Here is a 21,028-nt window from a genome sequence, read left to right as displayed (position 1 = left end):
GAGTAATGAGCATCCAACTAATACAGAGGGGGAGGGAGATAAACCACTGAATAAAGAATTACGGTTTCTATCACAGACTTTGTGATTGTTAGGCATTTTTCAATTTAATTAAACAGCCACAAATCTGGTTGTAAAGCTCAGAAGCTTTACATCCATAATATAATAATAATTGTTCCTCAAATGCAGTGCATGATATATCATTTTATAGCTCTGTGTCTCTGTTTTAATCCAATGTAAAAGGCACCATTTCAAATATTACAAAAGACATAATCAAGGCAGTCGGTCACATATGGATGATATCAGGGAAAAATGGATGGTGAGGGTTGGCATACTGTATGTAAGCATAAATGTTAGATTTGTTTAATAAGATAGAAGTGCATTACATTGTTGCACCTGTTTTTGATGATTTAGAAGATGCAATGACAGGCACTATTCAGAAAGTCTGTCTTGGTCAGGGGTGATGAATTAATTTGCAATCAGATGTTTTCCCCTTTTTTATTGGTGCTGCAGGGCAGATAGAGTTCAAAGAGTGACATTATTTTGAATCTTCACATGGAGTGGTGGAGAAATGTCTACACACTATCCAAGCTTAGTGGAGGTATCGACTGCAAAGTCACTACTTCTCTTACAGTATGTCACTTCCAATGGCCAGAGACTCCTCAGGCTGGCAGGTTACACTACAGCAGCTGAGCTCTCCCAGTGCCTGTTAGTCCCACACAGACTAGCCTACTCTAGTCCGGGGTCTTAGCATCAAAAAGTGATGAAAACCGATACACGTTGGATACAAGCTTGACATGTGGTAGAAATGCTCTTTGGGACGTAGTAATTGATATTAGAAGGGGTGCCCAAAAATTGGGGCATGGCACCCCTATTATTATTTTTTATTATTAAACCGCTAACACTGAATCAGATTTTGAAAAGGTGATATTACTGTTGACTTTTTGTTGCCATATATAATCAAAAATCTAGGGTATTTGTGAGTCCGGGACCAGTCTTCCACAATATGCCATTATATTTCATAAGCAACCTGCCTAAAGTGGTAGAAATGGCCTGGAAACACCAGAAATCTACCTGTAAACCACTCAAATTGTGTTGAACTACTACATGAATCACCTCAACAAATGTCTTTAAAAGGTAAAAAATTCCATGTTATCAAGTTAAAAAATTCCCAACACACCCTAGGAGTTACATTATGTAGCTCATTTATTGAGAACATGGGTAATTTACTCTGAATATGACTTTAAACAGGAGATGGTTGTTCGAACATAGGCTTTAACATTAAACTACAATTTATGTAATATCACCTTGATATAAAACTGTTACACAGTGGATACAAGCGTCAAAGTTGGTAAAAATGCTCTTTGGGACGTATTAATTGATATTAGAAGATGTGCCCAAAAATTGGGGCACGGCACCCCAATAATAATAATAAACATTTTTTTTTATTAAACCGCCAAAACTGAATCAGATTTTGGAAAGGTGATATTACTGTTGATTTTTTGTTGCCGTATATAATACAAATTCTGTGTATTTGTGGATAGTGGACCAGTCTTCAACAATATACCATTATATTTCCTAAATAACCTTCCTAAAGTGGCAGAAATGGCCTAGAAACACCAGAAATCTACATGTAAACCAATCAAATTTTTAATCAGGGATCATCTTAAAAACATAATGTTATCAAGCTTAAACATTGCCAACACACCATAGGAGATACATTATATAGCTAATTTATTGAGACCATGGGTAACAACAGTCAGCATATAATATTAATTCTAAACTCAGCAAAAAAAGAAACTTCCTCTCATGTCCAACTGCATTTATTTTCAGCAAACTTAACATGTGTAAATATTTGTATGAACATAAGATTCAACAACTGAGACATAAACTGAACAAGTTCCACAGACATGTGACTAACAGAAATTGAATAATGTGTCCCTGAACAAAGGGGGGAGGGGTCAAAATCAAAAGTAACAGTCAGTATCTGGTGTGGCCACAGCTGCATTAAGTACTGCAGTGCATCTCCTCCTCATGGACTGCACCAGATTTGCCAATTCTTGCTGTGAGATGTTACCCCACTCTTCCACCAAGGCACCTGCAAGTTCCCGGACATTTCTGGGGGGAATGGCCCTAGCCTCACCCTCTGATTCAACAGGTCCCAGACGTGCTCAATGGGATTGAGTTCCGGGCTCTTCGCTGGCCATGGCAGAACACTGACATTTCTGTCTTGCAGGAAATCACGCATAGAATGAGCATTATGGCTGGTGGCGTTGTCATGCTGGAGGGTCATGTCAAGATGAGCCTGCAGGAAGGGTACCATGTGAGGGAGGAGGATGTCCTCCCTGTAACGCACAGCATTGAGATTACCTGCAATGACAACAAGCTCAGTCCGATGATGCTGTGACACACCGCCCCAGACCATGACGGACCCTCCACCTCCAAATCAATCCCGCTCCAGAGCACAGACCTTGGTGTAACACTCATTCCTTTGACGATAACCGCGAATCTGACCATCACCCCTGGTGAGACAAAACCGCGACTCGTCAGTGAAGAGCACTTTTTGCCAGTCCTGTCTGGTCCAGCGACGGTGGGTTTATGCCCATAGGCGATGTTGTTTGCCGGTGATGTCTGGTGAGGACCTGCCTTACAACAGGCCTACAAGCCCTCAGTCCAGCCTCTCTCAGCCTATTGCGGACAGTCTGAGCACTGATGGAGGGATTGTGCATTCCTGGTTTTACTCGGGCAGTTGTTGTTGCCATCCTGTACATGTCCCGCAGGTGGGATGTTCAGATGTACCGATCCTGTGCAGGTGTTCTTACACGGGGTCTGCCACTGCGAGGACAATCAGCTGTCTCCCTGTTGTGCTGTCTTAGGCTTCTCACAGTACGGACATTGCAATTTATTGCCCTGGCCACATTTGCAGTCCTCATGCCTCCTTGCAACATGCCTAAGGCACGTTCACACAGATGAGCAGGGACCCTGGGCATCTTGCTTTTGGTGTGTTTTAGAGTCAGTAGAAAGGCCTCTTTAGTGTCCCAAGTTTTCATAACTGTGACCTTAATTGCCTACCGTCTGTAAGCTGTTAGTGTCTTAACGACCGTTCCACAGGTGCATGTTCAATAATTGTTTATGGTTCAATGAACAACCATGGGAAACAGTGTTTAAACCCTTTACAATGAAGATCTGTGAAGTTATTTGGATTTTTATGAATTATCTTTGAAAGAAAGGGTCCTGAAAAAGGGACATTTCTTTTTTTGCAAAGTTTAGTTTGCTACCCAGCTAACAAAAGGATGTCCTGAGGGAAAATGGTAAAGGACCAACAGGGATCGGTGTGAGCATACTCTAGGATGTCCCCTATTAGCTCGGTAGCTAGCTGGGCAATTCAACCTTTTTGTAAATACCAATACTAGCCTACATTACAGTTAGCACCTAACCAAAACTTAGTCCAATGGAAAATGTTGCTAGTTCCAAACTGTGGTTGTAATATGAGGGAAATAAGCTTTTAATACACAAAGTAGATCAATCAGTTAGGCTAGCTGGAAATCTAATAGATAATTTGCATAGATTACAGAACATCTCAATGCTGACCAAATACCTGTGATGGCTTTTGACCAAGCACTGTTTGCTCTTGCAAAGTTTGTTTAGTAGAGCTTTTCTAAGGCTTATGGATAGCAATGGTTCAGTTTGGTGGACTGCACATAGAGATGGCCCTCTGACACACAATAGGATAACTTTTGGATGGCTCAGGTTGGACAGCTGCCTTGTGTGATGCTGGGGGGGCAACTTCAGGGACAGCAGGCTCATTCTTAAAGGCAGCATACTTGACTAAAACCAGGAACATTAATCAAGTTACTTTACTTTCATTGTCAAAACTCCTGAAAGATTATTGGTGTTGGAGTCCACATGCACTTCTGTTATTCCATGGAAAGCAGACATTATTCATAGGTGTCCAACCTTCCAGTTCTGGAACATTGTTCTTGAATAGTCCATACGTCCCAGTACACCACTGGGGCTGAGATTCCTCCCATCCAGGACTTCTATACCAGGCAGTGTCAGAGGAAGGCCCTAAGAATTGGCAAAGACTTCAGGTACCCAAGTCATAGAATGTTCTCTGCTACCGCACAGCAAGCGGTATCGGAGCACCAAGTCTGGGGCCAAAAGTCTCCTTAACAGCTTCTATCCCCAAGCCATAAGACTGCTGAACAGTTAATCAAATGGCCACCAGAACTATTTACATTGACCCCATATTTTATTCTTATTTTTTTGCACTGACACTTTTTATCACATTTCAGGTAAGACCCAAACGCACTGTGTCGAAGTAACAATGTTTATTACAGCAACAAAGTAAAGGTAGGCAGGGGTCGACAATCCAGAGTAGTGGGGCAAAGGTACCGGATGGCAGGCAGGCTCAAGGTCAGGTCAGGCAGAGGTCAGTAATTCAGAGTAGTGGGGCAAAGGTACAGGAAGGCAGGCAGGCTTAGGGTCAGAGCGGGCAGAAAAGGTCAAAACAGGAACAGAAACTGCAACCCCCTGCCCCGAGGTCGAACCTTCAGAAGACGCCTCACCACGTAAGCCGGTTGGCAGTCGATGAGACGGGGAAGAGGGGTGAACCTGGAAATAGGAGACAAAGGGCTGTGAGACATTGGTTTAACTCTGGACACATGAACGGTAGGATGTATGCCCAATACCACGGGAACCTGCGGAGACTAAATGACTGGAACGAATTGCAAAAACCACTGAAGTTGGAGACTTATAGTTGAAGTCGGACGTTTACATACACTTAGGTTGGAGTCATTAAAACTTGTTTTTCAACCACTCCACAAATTTCTTGTTAACAAGCTATAGTTTTGGCAAGTCGGTTAGGACATCTACTTTGTGCATGACACAAGTCATTTTTCCAACAATTGTTTACAGACAGACTATTTCACTTATCATTCACTACATCACAATTCCAGGGTGTCAGAAGTTTACATACACTAAGTTGACTGTGCCTTTAAACAGTTTGGAAAATTTCAGAAAATTATGTCATGGCTTTAGAAGCTTCTGATAGACTAATTGACATAATTTGAGTCAATTGGAGGTGTACCTGTGGATGTATTTCAAGGCCTACCTTCAAACTCAGTGCCTCTGCTTGACATCATAGGAAAATCAAAAGAAATCAACCAAGACCTCAGAAAAAAATGGTAGACCTCCACAAGTCTGGTTCATACTTGGGAGAAATTTCCAAATGCCTGAAGGTACCACGTCCATCTGTACAAACAATAGTACACAAGTATAAACGCCATGGGAACACGCAGCTGTCATACCTCTCAGAAAGGAGACACGTTCTGTCTCCTAGAGATGAACGTACTTTGGTGAAAAAAGTGCAAATCAATCCCAGAACAACAGCAAAGGACCTTGTGAAGATACTGGAGGAAACAGGTACAAAAGTATCTATATCCACAGTAAAAGGAGTCCTATATCAACATAACCTGAAAGGCCGCTCAGCAAGGAAGAAGCCACTGCTCCAAAACCGCCATAAAAAAGCCAGACTACGGTTTGCAACTGCACATGGGGACAAAGATCGTAGTTTTTGGAGAAATGTCCTCTGGTCTGATGAAACAAAAATAGAACTGTTTGACCATTGTCATGTTTGGAAGAAAAAGGGGGAGGCTTGCAAGCCGAAGAACACCATCCCAACCGTGAAGCACGTGGGTGGCAGCATCATGTTGTGCTTTGCTGCAGGAGGGACTGGTGAACTTCACAAAATACATGGCCTCATGAGGAAGGAAAATTATGTGGCTACGTTGAAGCAACATCTCAAGACATCAGTCAGGAAGTTAAAGCTTGGTCGCAAATGGGTCTTCCAAATGGACAATGACGGCAAGCATACATCCAAAGTTGTGGCAAAATGGCTTAAGGACAACAAAGTCAAGGTGTTGGAGTGGCCATCTCAAAGCCCTGACCTCAATCCTATAGAAGATTTGTGGGCAGAACTGAAAAAGTGTGTGCATGCAAGGAGGCCTACAAACCTGACTCAGTTACACCAGCTTTGTCAGGAGGAATGGGCCAAAATTCACCCAACTTATTGTGGGAAGTTTGTGGAAGGCTACCCGAAACGTTTGAGCCAAGTTAAACAATTTAAAGGCAATGCTACCAAACACTAATTGAGTGTATGAACACTTCTGACCCACTGGGAATGGGATGAAAGAAATAAAAGCTGAAATAAATCACTCTCTACTATTATTCTGACATTTCACATTCTTAAAATAAAGTGGTGATTCTGACCTTTTTACTAGGATTAAATGGCAGGAATTGTGAAAAACTGGTGTATGTAAACTTCCGACTTCAACTGTATATCTCCCTCATTAACTTAAAGAATCGGCTGTCAGAGCAGCTTAGCCATTGCTGCAGCTGGACACAGCCCGTGTGATGGTCGTCAAAAGGAGTAGACCAAGGTGCAGGGTGGAAAGTGCTCATATTTATATTTATTGTAACTCAGAACACTCAAACAAAATAACAAACCAAGGAAAAACGAACGTCACATTCTGCTGGCTTACTGAGCTGTACAAAAACAAGATCCCACACTGAAGGAGGGAAAAAGGGCTGCCTAAGTATGATTCCCAATCAGAGACAACGATAGACAGCTGCCTCTGATTGGAAACCATACTAGGCCAATCAAAGAAAAAAAAACATATAAATATGACACATAGAATGCCCACCATGTAACACCCTGACCCAGGGGCGGAAATCCCGGGGGGTACGGGGGGGACACAACCCCCCCATCCTGGGAAATATATGATTTGTCCCCCCCAATATATCACTGAAACATAACTATGTAATTTAAATAATATTAATAATACGCAATGAAAGCAATTGTGCTGATTATAGACACTTAATAGCGCGTTTTTAAGTTTCAAAAGATTGCGACCCCCCCCACCCTTTGCCTCACAATGGTTTGATCCACTGCCAGTTCCTTAGTTGGCAAGGTAACAGAGGGGTGGTATCCACTGTCTGAAAGGCACTCAATGAACGTAACTCACGTGAGGTTAATCCAGTCAATCGCGCACACACACTAGCTGAATATGCAGAGCTAGCGCGCAAATATTAACTATTAAGCTAGCACCTATTCCATTTATGTGGCCTCGTCAAAGATGGAATCTTTGCTATCATCAATTTATTCCAAGATCAGCATGCAGATGATGTACGTTAGTGCTTCAAAGTCCCTGTGATAAGGTTAGCGATAAACTGGAGTCCAAACTGAACAGAACTACACTCTCTTCTACCATTGTCTTAAATATATTTAATGGTCTCGTTGCAAAAGCTAAATTGTCGCAAGGGAACTTTAATTTTATTTCACCTTTATTTAACCCGGGTAGCAAAGATTATAGCAAACACCACTGAAACGGAATTGGTGCTCGCTAGCTTTGCAAATTCAGCTATTGTTGGAAGCCAGCCAATATGAAACAAACTATTAAAATTACAAAAGGTTGCAGCATATGTTGTGTAAATGGTGAACTCATACAGCTGTCAACTCGTCATTTTAATCCGTTTCACATTTGCTAGCTACCTTTTAGATTGAAGCCCAAATAGAATGATAAAAGATAAGATGATAGAAGCCCATCTCCTACTGTAAATAACCTACACACTGTGTGTGTGTGTAGCCAGCCAGCCAGGTAGAAAAATGGCAGAAAAATAAAAGACGGACATCAGAGTATTTTTCAGTACACCAAAACGCAAAGTAAGAACCCTAGTAGCCTAATATCTCAAAGACTAGTTGATAAAATGTTCATAAGAAAGAAATGAAATTCTAATGGAAATGTTTCACAATGATGTCATTAGGCAGAGCAGGCAACAGATGGCACACAGACAGCAGAGTTGGGGACAGATATGCAGGGACAGACTGGCAGAGACAGGGAGTCTCAGGTAAGTTTGTTGAGTCTTTGTTTGACAACATTATGAAAGGTTCTCAATTTTTTTTACTTGTAAAATAGGAACATAATTGGAAAATGCCATGGATACCCCCACTCTCAACTTAAACTGGTGACTGAACTAAGATTTGTTAAAGGCAATGGTATTGCTGTTGTGATTAGTTGTGTAGCTTTGGGTACCGGTAGTTAGGAGTAGGGCAAACACCTTATTTCTTTGGTTGCTCAATATACATTTACCCTATTACAATGTAGGCTATGTGTTACAGCACTACTTTTGGTGTCCCCCTCAGGAATTGCTCTTGAGAAAATTTCATGTAATTGTCCCCTCCAAACTTGATATCAGATTTTCGCCCCTGCCCTGACCTAACCAAACAGAGAAAACAGCTCTCTCAGGTCAGGTTGTGACAGTCCGTCTGTAAATAGCCCATCCAACCTACTACCTACCTCATCCCCATATTTGTTTTTTTGTTTTTTCTGCTCTTTTGCACACCAGTATTTCTACTTGCACATCCTCATCTGCACGTCTATCACTCCAGTGTTAATTGCTAAATTGTAATTACTTCGCCACTATGGCCTATTTATTGCCTTAACTCCTTACTTAATTTGCACACACTGTATACAGATTTTCTATTGTGTTATTGACTGTACGTTTGTTTATCCCATGTTGTTGTTTTTGTCGCACTGCTTTGCTTTATCTTGGTCAGATCGCAGTTGTAAATGAGAACTTGTTCTCAACTGGCCTACCTGGTTAAATAAAGGTGAAATAAAAAATAATAAATTAAAAAGTATACGAAGGGTACAGGGCAACAGAAGATGAACAGCAAAGGGGATAATGATCTTGGAGCATGGGAGAATGGTCTCGGCTTCCGGAGGTGTAGCCGCGAGGCTATAGCGGCGTGCCGGCGCATCAGGCTTGACATTCTTGGGTACCGGTCGGTGTTGCGGAAACGAAGTGGCCCGGGCCTTACCGAACCCCTCCCGAAGGTCCTGGTACTCCGTGGGAATGGCAGAGAGATCCGGAGGCTCTTGGAGGAACTTGGGTAAGCTCGTATCCTCCCGGAGCTCATCAGATGCAAGGTGGGATCCTTGATTGCGATTTGGGACCGCAATCTGACCTCTTCTCCCTCCTACTTTCCCGTAGCCGTCCATCGATCCGGATGGTTAAGGCGATGAGTGAGTCGAGATCTGTGGGTAGTTCCCGGGCTGCAAGCTCATCCTTTACTTCCTCCGATAATCCGTGCAGGAACGTGTCGAACAGCGCTTCTGGGTTCCAGGCACCCTCCGCTGCTAGTGTGCAGAAATCCACAGCATAGTCTGCCACACTGAGGGAGTCCTGCCGAAGCTGGAGTAGCTTCCGGGCAGCCTCTCTCCCGGACACCGGAGCCTCGAAAACTTTTTTCACCTCCACCACGAATCCCTCCAGACTGAAGCATACAGCCGACTGTTGTTCCCAAATGGCCGAAGCCCAGACGAGGGCCCTCGCAGACATCATCGTGATGAGGTGCGCTATCTTAGAGCGGTTCAATGGGAAGGAGGAAGGCTGCAGCTCCATGACAAGAGAACACTGAGCGAGAAATGCCCGACAGGTGCCCGAGTTTCCATCGAAGCGCTCCTGGGGAGGTAAGCGCTGCTACCAGCCTGGTTACTGAGGGGCTGGAAGGTTACCATCGTGGTAAGCTGCATGGTAGACAACCCATTGCTCCCGCAATGTGTCCAATGCTAGGTCATTCCTTTCGGCCACGGTCTGGAACCCTTCCGTCAGACCGCGAAGCAACTCCTCGTGCCTACCAATGGTGGCTCATTGGGAGGAGATGGGGTTGCGGAGCTGGTCCAGGTCTGCTGGGTCAGTCATGGGCCAGTTTGTACTATCACATTTCAGATAAGACCCAAATGTAGACTGTGTCAAAGTAACAATGTTTATTACAGCAACACCGGCAGGCATACGACGGGTCAAGGCAGGCAGGGGTCGATAATCCAGAGTAGTGGGGCAAAGGTACAGGACGGCAGGCAGGCTCAGGGTCAGGGCGGGCAGAAAAGGTCAAAACAGTAACAATAACGAGACAGGAACAGAGGGAAAACGCTGGTAGGCTTGACAAAAGAAAACGAACTGGCAACAGACAAACAGAGAACACAGGTATAAATACACAGGGGATAATGGGGAAGATGGGCAAAACCTGGAGGGGGGTGAAGACAATCACAAAGACAGGTGAAACAGATCAGGGTGTGACACTTTGCACAGGCTCGATATACACTCACTGGATTCTAACCATTGACTCGGTACCGGTAAGCCCTGAATGTAGTCTCGATATTAATATTTTATTGTGTTACTATTTTTCCTGTAGTTTATTTAGCAACTTTTTCTTACTAACTTTAAAAAAAAAACTCTGCATTGATGGTTAAGGGCTCGTAAGTAAGCATTTCACAGTAAGATCTACACCTGTTATATTCGATTCATGTGACAAATACAATTTGGTTTGAAAGGGTGCACTAACCATTCTCATTGGAACAGTGGATACAGACATCATTGTACTCCTTGCTGGGCTGTTCTTCCATTTTAACAAGGATTATCCAACCCTAAAGCTATGGGTTACTTTTGGCATGGGTAAAAAATACCAGGAGATTTGTATCAACACCATCTATGAGAAGCTTGGAATGCACAACCGCTTCCACAGGTTGTGGTACAACCTCACAGTTACATGGAAAGAGCAAAAAGACAGCTTGGGTTGCATGGAAGTCATTTCCAGAGGTGACTGATGCCTTCATTTCCATGGCAGCTGAACTATTTCAAACACTTGATCTGGATTAATCCACTTTCACATTGGTTGGGCGATATACCTGTGTTGTCTATAACAAGTTAACCAGCCTAGATTGTGTCAATGATCTGAGGAAAGATATCTTCTCCAAGAGGTCATTCTCAATGGAGACCATCCCCCCAACAGAGGCTGCGCTGCTGCAATATTCAAACCGAGCAGTGTACCAAACAAGCATTTGGTCAACAAGTCTGAAAACTATCCAATTGGCACCTTCACCAGAACGATTTGGATGGGCTAAAAAAAACAGTTGATTCCTGGACAACTTTGTGGACACTCTTACCAAAGGCTGACACAGTTTGTAGAGAACTCTTGAGCTGTGGCTGCAAAAGTGAGCCCCTCTGTTCTTGGAAGTGTTGATGACAGAATTCTAGATTACCATGCACTGCATTATGCTGGCATATGTGAACCAGGGCCCTACGTTTTTATCTTCTTCACTAATCAGAATTTAAGGAATACATTTGATGTATTATTACCAGGGGTTGGAACCAAAATTATTTTCCAATAATAATTATTTTCCAATTCTGTACAGACCCATTATTATGTTCTACTGACCAGCAAAATAAAGTTCTGAACCGGTTAGAACCAAATAAAAGTTATAGTTTATATCATTCCTTTCTGTTCCTTTTTAAACCTCTGAAATCTACTTTTGTTTTTACATTTAGTTCGACATTAAATAACTTCACCAATCAGTGCGGACAGAGCGGCTTGCTGTGGAGCGGGTAAACGATTTAATCTGTATAGGAAAGTCATTAAGAGCTAATTGTATTTTGCCAGGACATAATGGTTTAATCATAATGAAAGACAAACACACACTGTGCTGCCACTAACAGTTTAGGGTATGAGATGCAACTGAAATTCTGTGGGTGAGGAGAGAGCAAGAGAGGATAGAGGAAGCTTGCCTTGAAGAACTGTTATGACATGCATTATATGAATTATGTCCACATAATTATACCTACAGAGGAGCAGCTTCTATGGAGGAACAATGAATGTCTTTGAACTTCCGAGTTGGTTTAACACTGGACCAGAGCAACAGTTAGCCAGCTAGCTTGCTTGCTAACAAGCTTGTGTGTGCAAAGCAGCACTACAATTAAAAACACATCTTACCTTTTTGTAGTTAATAAATCCAATGGGAAATGTGACAACTATAGTATCCTTAACTAGTATGGAAAAAGTTGATCCATTCTTTCAAACATGTCTCCCTGATTTCTGAATCGTGCTTGTAATGTTGTCAGTAGGCTACAGTAACCTATGCTTTAGAGGGGAGGAGCAGGTAGCCTACAGCCTACACACACACACACACACACACACACACACACACACATGCTGGCAGGCAGACAGATACTGGAATAAGTTTCTGAGTGACAGAGTAAATGCCTTGCATAGGTGCTTTGTTTTGCCTGGAACATAAAATAATGTTATTAACTAGTTCCCATGCTTTTAAAATAATGGTTATGATTCTGGAATAGTATGGATCACTTGAGTTTCTGGTTTGGGTTCTGTCCTCAAATAATTTCATAATTTTCTAGTTTTCTGTTCTGTTCCCTGAACCGGTTACAACCGTTAATTATTACTTGTTTTAATGTTTTTGTTTTTATTTCACTTAATACCTGTTTTAAATATGACTATGGATCCGTTACCATCTCCATTGGTGGCCATTTTGAATTCCACTTCCTGGATGATTTTGAAATGAGCATCCCTTCTAGGATGTTTTCATACCACCTGAGGAATGTTTATACCACATTGCATGCTTTTATTTGTTGCATGATTGCATTTTGATTAATGTTACAGTGCTATTTGGGTTGTTAATTGAATTCGTCATGAACTTTCTTGATCATTTGTAATTATTTGTACTAATTTGTTTTACATTTTAATTATTTATATACTTGTTTGACCTTTTACCTCATTGTTAGGAGCTAGTAACATAAGTATTGTGCTGCACCCGCTATAACATCTGCTAAACTGTGTACGCGACCAATAAACTTTTATTTGATGGTGAAATACCAGCTGTTATGGCAGCCATTTTGATTTTTCGTGATAACTCGCTGCCTGGTTAAGTTTGAAATGGGTACCCCTTCTGGGATGTTTTCATATCACCTGCGGAATGTTTGTACCAAATGTAATGCTTGTAATGTTTTTTTCTTCGGTAAAGCCCATTAGGCTCAATTCATTATCTTTGGTATTATCCAACCCATTATCTATTGGGACATTCTTTTGCATAAACTTGCCCCCAAAACTTTTTTGACTCCCCACCATTAAACATGTAGTCTACTGAAGCCTTACTTACTCTTACTGACAGTTGTGGATGCTTCACGTGATGTATTGTTATCTCTACCTTATTGCCCTTTGTGCTGTTGTCTGTGCCCAGTAATGTTTGTACCATGTTTTGTGCTGCTACAATGTTGTGTACCGCCATGTTGTGTTGCTACCATGCTGTGTGGTCATGCCTTGATGCCATGCTATGTTGTTGTCTTAGGTCTCCCTTTATGTAGTATCGTGGTGTCTCTCTTGTCGTGATGTGCGTTTTGTCCTATATTTTCTTTTTCTTTTCTTTTTTTAATGCCAGCCCCCGTCCCCGCTGGAGGCCTTTCGCCTTTTGGTAGGCCGTCATTATAAATAAGAATTTGTTCTTAACTGACTTGACTCATTAAATAAAGGTACACATTTTTTAAAATAAAAGCCATCAGTACCTCCACCAAGGAGGAACATGGGCACTTTCAGAAGGGTGCAACGTTCTGAAAGCGTAGCAGGTATAATGACCCTGGAGGGGATGGCTGCCGTTTTACGGCTCCTAACCAACTGTGCTATTTCTTTCGCATTGTTTGTAACTCGTTTTGTACATAATGTTACTGCTACCGTCTCGTATGACCGAAAAGAGCTTCTGGACATCAGAACAGTGATTACTCACCTCGAACTGGACCAAGATTTTTTATTTAATGAGTCCGACGCGAAGGATATACTGCTTTGTCGAGACAAGGCCCAAATCCCCACCATCCGCGTGAAGAAAAGACGGAGAAAAAGGGGGAGGAGGGCTGGGTGCCTTGTAAGAATTTGCTGACGAGTAGGTAAACCACCACTAGCCTCCGTATTATTGGCCTACGTGCAAACATTGGAAAACAAACTGGATTATCTATGATTAAGACTATCCTACCAATGGGACATTAAAAACTGTAATGTCTTATGTTTCACCGAGATGTGGCTAAACAACGACATGGATAATATAGAGTTGGCTGGCTTCTCCGTGCATCGGCAGGACAGGGCAGCGACGTCTGGTAAGACATAGCTGCCCTCAATAACTGCTGGTGCACGATGTCTAATATTAAAGAAGTCACAGGTATTGCTTGCCTGAGGTAGAATACCTCAGGTAGAATTATTATAAGCTGTAGACGACACCATCTATATTTTTCGTAGCCATCGATTTACCACCACAAACCGATGGTGGCACTAAGAACGCACTCAAAGAGCTGTATAAGGCACCACCTAGTGGCCGGGGACTTTAATGCAGTCAAACTTAAATCCATTTTACCCAATTTCTACCAGCATGTTAAATGTGCAACCAGAGGGAAAAAAACTCTAGACCACCTTTACTCCACACACAGAGGCGCATACAAAGCTCTCCCTCACCCTCCATTTGGCAAATCTGACCATAATTCTATCTTCCTGATTCCTGTTTACAAGCAAAAACTAAAGCAGGAAGTACCAGTGACTCACTCAATACGGAAGTGGTCAGATGACGCAGATGTTATGCTACAGGGCTGTTTGTTAGCACAGACTGGACAATGTTCCGGGATTCATCCAATGGCATTGAGGAGTATACCACCTCAGTCACCGCCCCCAGGTGGTATGGGTAGGCAACAACACATCTGCCATGCTGATCCTCAACACTGGGGTCCCCAGTCCCCTCCTGATCTCCCTGTTCACCCACGATTACGTGGCCAAGCATGACTCCAACACCATCATTACATTTGCTGACGACACAACAGTGGTAGGCCTGATCACCGACAATGATGAAACAGCCTATAGGGAGGAGGTCAGAGACAACAACCTCTTCCACAATGTGAGCAAGACAAAGGAGCTGATCGTGGACTATAGGAAAAGGAGGGCCGAACAGGCCCCCATTAACATTGACGGGGCTGAAGTGGAGAGGGTCGAGAGTTTCAAGTTCCTTGGTGTCCACATCACCAACGAACTATCATGGTCCGGTACCCCCTGTATGTATGTATGTATGTATGTATGTATGTATGTATGTATGTATGTATGTATGTATGTATGTATGTATGTATGTATGTATGTATGTATGTATATTTTCCCCCCTTTATTTAACTAGGCATGTCAGTTAAGAACAAATTCTTATTTACAATGCCGGCATACCAAAAGGCAAAAGGCCTCCTGCGGGGACGAGGGCTGGGATTAAAAATAAAATATAGGACAAAACACACATCACGACAAGAGAGACAACACAACACTACATAAAGAGAGACCTAAGACAACAACATAGCGAAGCAGCAACACATGACAACACAGCATGGTAGCAACACAACATAACAACATGGTACCAACACAACATGGCGGCAGCACAAGGTAGCAGCAAAAAACAGGTTACAAACATTATTGGGCACAGACAACAGCACAAAGGGCAAGAAGGTAGAGACAACATTACATCACGCAAAGGACCCACAACTGTCAGTAAGAGTTTTTTTCTGGATTTTTGTTGTTGTTATTCTGTCTCTCACTGTTCAAATAAACCTACCATTAAAATTATAGACTGATCATTTCTTTGTCAGTGGGCAAATGTACAAAATCAGCAGGGGATCAAATACTTTTTTCCCTCACGGTAAAGAGCATTGGTGGCAAATCTGATGGCCGAATGGTAAAGAACATCTAGCCGCTCGAGAGTACCCTTACCTGCCGATCTATCAATTACGTCTCCATAATCTAGCATGGGTATGATGGTCATTTGCATCAGGGTTAGTTTGGCAGCTGGGGTGAAAGAGAAGCGATTACGATAAAGGAAACCAAGTCTAGATTTAACTTTAGCCTGCAGCTTGGTATGTGCTGAGAGGAGGGTGTACTGTCTAGCCATAGTCCCAAGTACTTGTATGAGGTGACTCCCTCAAGCTCTAAACCTTCAGAGGTAGTAATCACACCTGTGGGGAGAAGGGCATTCTTCTTAGTAAACCACATGACACATGTTTTGGAGGTGTTCAGAACAAGGTTACGGGCAGAGAAAGCTTGTTGGACACTAAGAAAGCTTTGTTGTAGAGCATTGTACACAAAATCTGGCGAGGGGCCAGCTGAGTATAAGACTGTATCATCTGCATATAAACGGATGAGAGAGCATCCTACTGCCTGAGCTATGTTGTTGATGTAAATTGAGAAGAGCGTGGGGCCTAGGATCGAGCCTTAGGGTATCCATTGTGACAGGCAGTGGCTGAGACAGCAGATTTTCTGACTTTATACACTGCACTCTTTGAGAGAGGTAGTTAGCAAACCAGGCCAAAGACCCCTCAGAGACACCAATACTCCTTAGCCAGCTCACAAGAATGGAATGGTCTCCCATATCAAAAGCTTTGGCCAAGTCAATAAAAATAGCAGCACAATTTTGCTTAGAATCAAGGGCAATGGTGACATCATTGAGGACCTTTAAGGTTGCAGTGACACATCCATAACCTGAGCGGAAACCAGATTGCCTACCTGAGAGAATACTATAGACATCAAGAAAGCCAGTCTGTTGATTATTGACAAGTTTTTCCAACACTCTTGATAAACAGGGCAAAATAGAAATAGGCCTATAACAGATAGGATCAGCTTGATCTCCCCCTTTAAATAAAGGACGAAACGTGGCTGCCTTCCAAGCAATGGGAATCTCCCCAGAAAGGAGAGACAGGTTAAAAAGTTTAGAGATTGGTGATGATAGGGGCAACAACCTTAAAGAAGAAAGGGACTAAACCATCTGACCAAGATGTTTTTTTGCGGTCAAGTTTAAAGAGTTCCTTTAGCACCTCGGACTCAGTGACTGCCTGCAGGGAGAAACTTTGTAGCTGGGCAGGGGAAAAAGAGGGAGAAGCATCGGGGATAGTCGCATTAGAAGGGGTGGGAGATGATGAAATGTTGGACAGGCAAGGAGGCATGGCTGAGTCAAATAGGAATTGTGACTTAATGAAGTGTTGATTAAAGAGCTCAGCCATGTGCTTCTTGTCAGTAACAACCACATCATCAACATTAAGGGACATAGTGAGGAGCTATGAGGAGAAGGGTTTATTCTCCAGGTCTTTAACCATTTTACAGAACTTCTTGGGGTTACACCCACAGAGAGAGAACTGCGCCTTAAAGTAACTCTTTGGCCTTCCGGATAGCCTGAGTGCATTTATTTATAATTTGTCTGAATGAGAGCAAGTCAGCCTGAGTATGCATGTGCCGAGCCTTTTGCCAAATGCAATTCTTGAGGTGTAGTAACTCCGCAAGATCACGGTCGAACCAGGGGCTGAACCTGTTGTTAATTCTCATTTTCTTTATGGGGGCGTGTTTGTTAACAATACCACTGAAAATATTAAAAAAGAAGGTCCAAGTGTCTTTGACAGAGGGGATCAAGCTGATTCTATACCATTTTACAGAGGCCAGGTCATGAAGGAAGGCTTGCTCGTTGAAGTTTTTTAGCAAGCGTCTATGACAAATCAGGACAGGTCGTTTCACTGAGCAGCCATTACGAACACAGGCTGTAAAACGGTGATCACTAAGGTCATTACAGAAAACACCAGACTGATACCTATCAGGATTATTTGTGAGGATAACAAAGAGGAGAGTAGCATTTTCTGGGTATTTGGAGTCATACCTTGTGGGATTGGTAATAATCTGAGAAAGATTTAGGGCTTGGTCAGGTGTATTAAGCATGTCCCAGTTTAGCTCACCTAGCAGGATAAATTCAGACTTAGTGTAAGGGGCCAGGAGAGAGCTTAGGGCAGGTAGGGTACAGGCCGGTGCTGATGGAGGACGATAGCACCCAGCAACAGTCAACAAAGAGTTATTTGAAAGTTTAATGCTTAAAACCAGCAAACAAATTCTTTGGAGACAGACTTGGTGGAGACAACCGAGCACTGAAGGTAATCCTTGGTAAAGATTGTCACTCCCCCACCTTTAGAAGATCTGTCTTGCCGAAAAAGGTTATAACCAGAAAGGTTAACATCAGTATTCAAAACACTCTTCCTTAACCCCGTCTCAGTAATGACCAACATGTCTGAATTGGAGCTGTGTACCCACACTTTCAATTGATCCATTTTAGGTAATAAGCTTCTAGTGTTAATGTGCAGAAAATATAGCCTCGTTATTGTCATGTCATTTTATTTTTCAATTTTTTTTACTTTAGTTTATTTTGTATATATTTTCTTAACTCTATTTTTCAAACTGCATTGTTGGCTAAGGGCTTATAGTAAGTAAGCATTTCATGGTAAGGTCTACACCTGTTGTATTCGGCATAAGTGAGAAATAAAATTGTATTTGAGATAGAAATTACTTGAAACCCTGCATAAGATTCTCTGGAAGCATGTCTGACTGTTTGCACGCAAGCAAAGAGCATCTATATTGTTATTTTTTTATTTAACCTTTATTTAACTAGGCAAATCAGTTAAGAACAAATTATTATTTACAATGACGGCCTACCGCGGCCAAACCCTAACAACGCTGGGCCAATTGTGTGCTGCCCTATGGGACTCCCAATCACTTCCGGTTGTGATACAGCCTGGAATCGAACCAGTGTCTGTTGTGATGCCTCTAGCACTGAGATGCACTCGGGAGCCCCCGAGCTCAAATCAATGGGCTTTATTGGCATGGGAAACATATGTTTACATTGTCAAAGAAATTGAAATAGATAATAAACAAAAGTTAAATAAGCAATTAGAAATGAAGAGTCAACATCATACAAAACTTTAAAAATATCTAATATACTGACTTCGCATCTCACTCTCTGACCCAGGTGAACGCAGCCCTCCATATGCCGAACGCATGCGCAGAAAGATGACGTCGATATCTGTCATACTGGTAGTTGATTCCTCAATAGTTGAAAACAAGAGGGAAATTCAGGGAATCAGTCCGTGCTGCTTAACTCAAAGTAAGTTGACTCACTTTGACTTTCATTTAGTCATTGCCTCAACATCATTTATATTGGTGTCCTCGTCTGTCACGTATGAGGAAAAATTGACTTACTTTGGATCCTTGCAAGACTTGTCTTGTTGTCTACTGCTAGCTATCGTGCATGCTAGCTGTGAAGAAGCTGGCTATCTCACCGACCAACGTTAGCTAGTGAACAGTCAAACGTTTCGTATGGTCAGAATATGGATACCTTTCTAGCTACTTCATATGTAAACTGGAACATTTAGCTAATCAGATTGAGGCATAATGTAGCGTCATATCTACTAGCAATTGTTTTAGCAAGTTACTATACCTAGCTATTTTAGCCAAGTAGCTCTGATCCATCGCACAACAACAGCAAGTTGTCTTTGTTTCTCCCCGATTTTGTTTAGTCACGATCTTCAGTATACTTTCGTAACCTCTACAAAGTAAAAATGTTGTGTGCGCAGGATGTCATTTCTCCCCAAAAAATTGAATTTTAGCTCTCCACGCGCATGCGTTGCATCCGACGCATGCGCGGGGACCAGAGTTATAGAGCTAGCAAGTAAGCGGCAAACTGAAGACAGCAAGCCTTGCTACTGTCTTTAGCTAGCGAGCTAGTTTGACAGTTCATTTATGAACGTGTTAGCTAGACCGAATTTAAGTTAGCTAGCTAGTCCAAAACATTTCAACTTCATGTTTTTATTGTCACATGCACAAGTACAGTGAAACGCTCAACCCAACAGTGCAGTAATCAATATCTAAATAGTATAACTAATATTTAATAAAGAAACACAAGAACATAGAGGAAGCTATATACAGGGTCAGTGCCAATACCAAATTTACAATGAGCAGGGATACTGGTGTAGTTTGAGGTAGATGTACATATAGGCGGGGGATTAGGAGAAAGTGACTGGTAGCAGGATGAATAATAATAGTAAACATCATAAGTGGTGCGTGGGTGTGTGCCAGGGATTTGCTCCCGAGTGGCGCAGTGGTCTCTGCATCTCAGTCACTGCATCTCAGTGCTAGAGGCGTTTCTACAGACCCTGGTTCGATTCCACGGTGTATCACAACTGGCCGTGATTGGGAGTCACATAGGGCGGCGCACAATTAGCCCAGCATCGTCCGTGTTAGGGTTTGGCCGGGATAGGTTGTCATTGTAAATAAGAATTTGTTCTTAACTGACTTGCCTAGTTGAATAAAGCTAAAAAAAATGTTTTTAAATTAGCCAAGATGACTTTCTGTTTAAATGTAATGGAATAAGTTCCCAGTGAACTTACAAAGTCACGGAAGCAGCTAAATTACTATGTAGCGCTACACTGTGGGCCCCAAAGCAGGCATAATGACCATTTAAGGGAACTGTAATTCCACTGTGTAATTGGTCCCCATTGGGTGGCTGTATGGTGGTACAGAGACAAATGAGTAATGATTAAGAATATTAAATAGCAGACTAGTTCTAGTGATCAAGACGGCACGTAGACAAAATAATTTAATCAAGTTAAAAATTGTTGAGCGCTATTGTTAATCATAAATCACTGTAATTATACGGTCCTAACAGCTGTGGTTTTCCATCCTGAATTATAAGTTACTTTATTCACCTTTAGTTTTTCTTTGTAAATATATTGCTTAAAAGGGTAAGTCAAGATCAAACCCTGTAGAGCTGTGGTGACTGGCCCTGTTCCTGGAGACCTACAGGGTGTGCAGGTTTTTGTTCCTGGCCAGCACGAACACACACTCTTAATTCATTAACACCTTGGTTAGGCTACTAGAATCAGCTGTTGTAGTGCTAGGCTGGGACAAAAGCCTGCTACTAGTATCAAGGCTGGAGGGACTGTCTAGGACAAGTTTACGGCAAGAAGGTTGAATAGCTTAATGTTTGAAATTGAGCAAATGTGATTTTGAAGAAGAAAAAAACTACTCCACAATCTACAGTAACACTTGTGCAAAATATTGGAGCTGTTCGCCATCATCAGCACTGCGCTTAGATGTAGTGAGATTTGCATCATCACTCTGTTACCAGTGCTGTGTTCACAACCTCAAGTGTTTTCTTAATTCTGCTCCTGCATTTGTTTTTAGCCTTGTGTAATCACTTCAATTAGGTTCGATTTAGTGATACTGGGCCCAGAGTAGAGATGACACAGAAAGGGACAACAAATACCAAGGACCTATATGGAGGCAACCGACGAGGCCTTTGTTTCCCCC

At 42.4% G+C, this 21,028-nt stretch overlaps 1 protein-coding gene and 1 long non-coding RNA gene across 7 annotated transcripts in view; one reads left to right on the top strand and one right to left on the bottom strand.

Annotated features, from left to right (window-relative positions):
* Window positions 1–4,311: 4,311 nt before the first annotated feature.
* Window positions 4,312–19,390, bottom strand: LOC115192737 (uncharacterized). 3 transcript variants are annotated; one of them, XR_003877983.1, is made up of 4 exons: window positions 19,158–19,388; window positions 18,920–19,012; window positions 18,666–18,765; window positions 4,312–4,611 (listed from the first exon to the last, which is right to left on the bottom strand). It is a non-coding gene; the product is annotated as an uncharacterized LOC115192737 (long non-coding RNA). The 3 variants fall into 3 exon arrangements; XR_003877981.1 differs by having other exon boundaries at window positions 18,666–19,012; window positions 19,158–19,390; XR_003877982.1 differs by having other exon boundaries at window positions 18,920–19,382.
* The window catches only part of pot1 (protection of telomeres 1 homolog), a 47,456-nt gene continuing 45,118 nt past the window's right edge, over window positions 18,691–21,028 (top strand). For 2 of the 4 annotated variants that reach the window (XM_029751547.1, XM_029751546.1), the window contains exon 1: window positions 18,712–18,824. In XM_029751547.1, coding sequence (XP_029607407.1) covers window positions 18,719–18,824 — 106 coding nt within the window. In that variant the 5' untranslated portion in view covers window positions 18,712–18,718. Of the gene's footprint in view, window positions 18,825–21,028 lie in introns of all 4 variants that reach the window. The other 2 variants (XM_029751548.1, XM_029751549.1) reach the window with 2 other exon arrangements.

This window comes from Salmo trutta, chromosome 4 (assembly GCF_901001165.1).
Source record: "Salmo trutta chromosome 4, fSalTru1.1, whole genome shotgun sequence".
NCBI classification, from domain to species: domain Eukaryota; kingdom Metazoa; phylum Chordata; class Actinopteri; order Salmoniformes; family Salmonidae; genus Salmo; species Salmo trutta.
The sequence above is the reverse complement of the archived record's forward strand: the minus strand, read 5'-3'. Positions and strand labels throughout refer to the sequence as shown.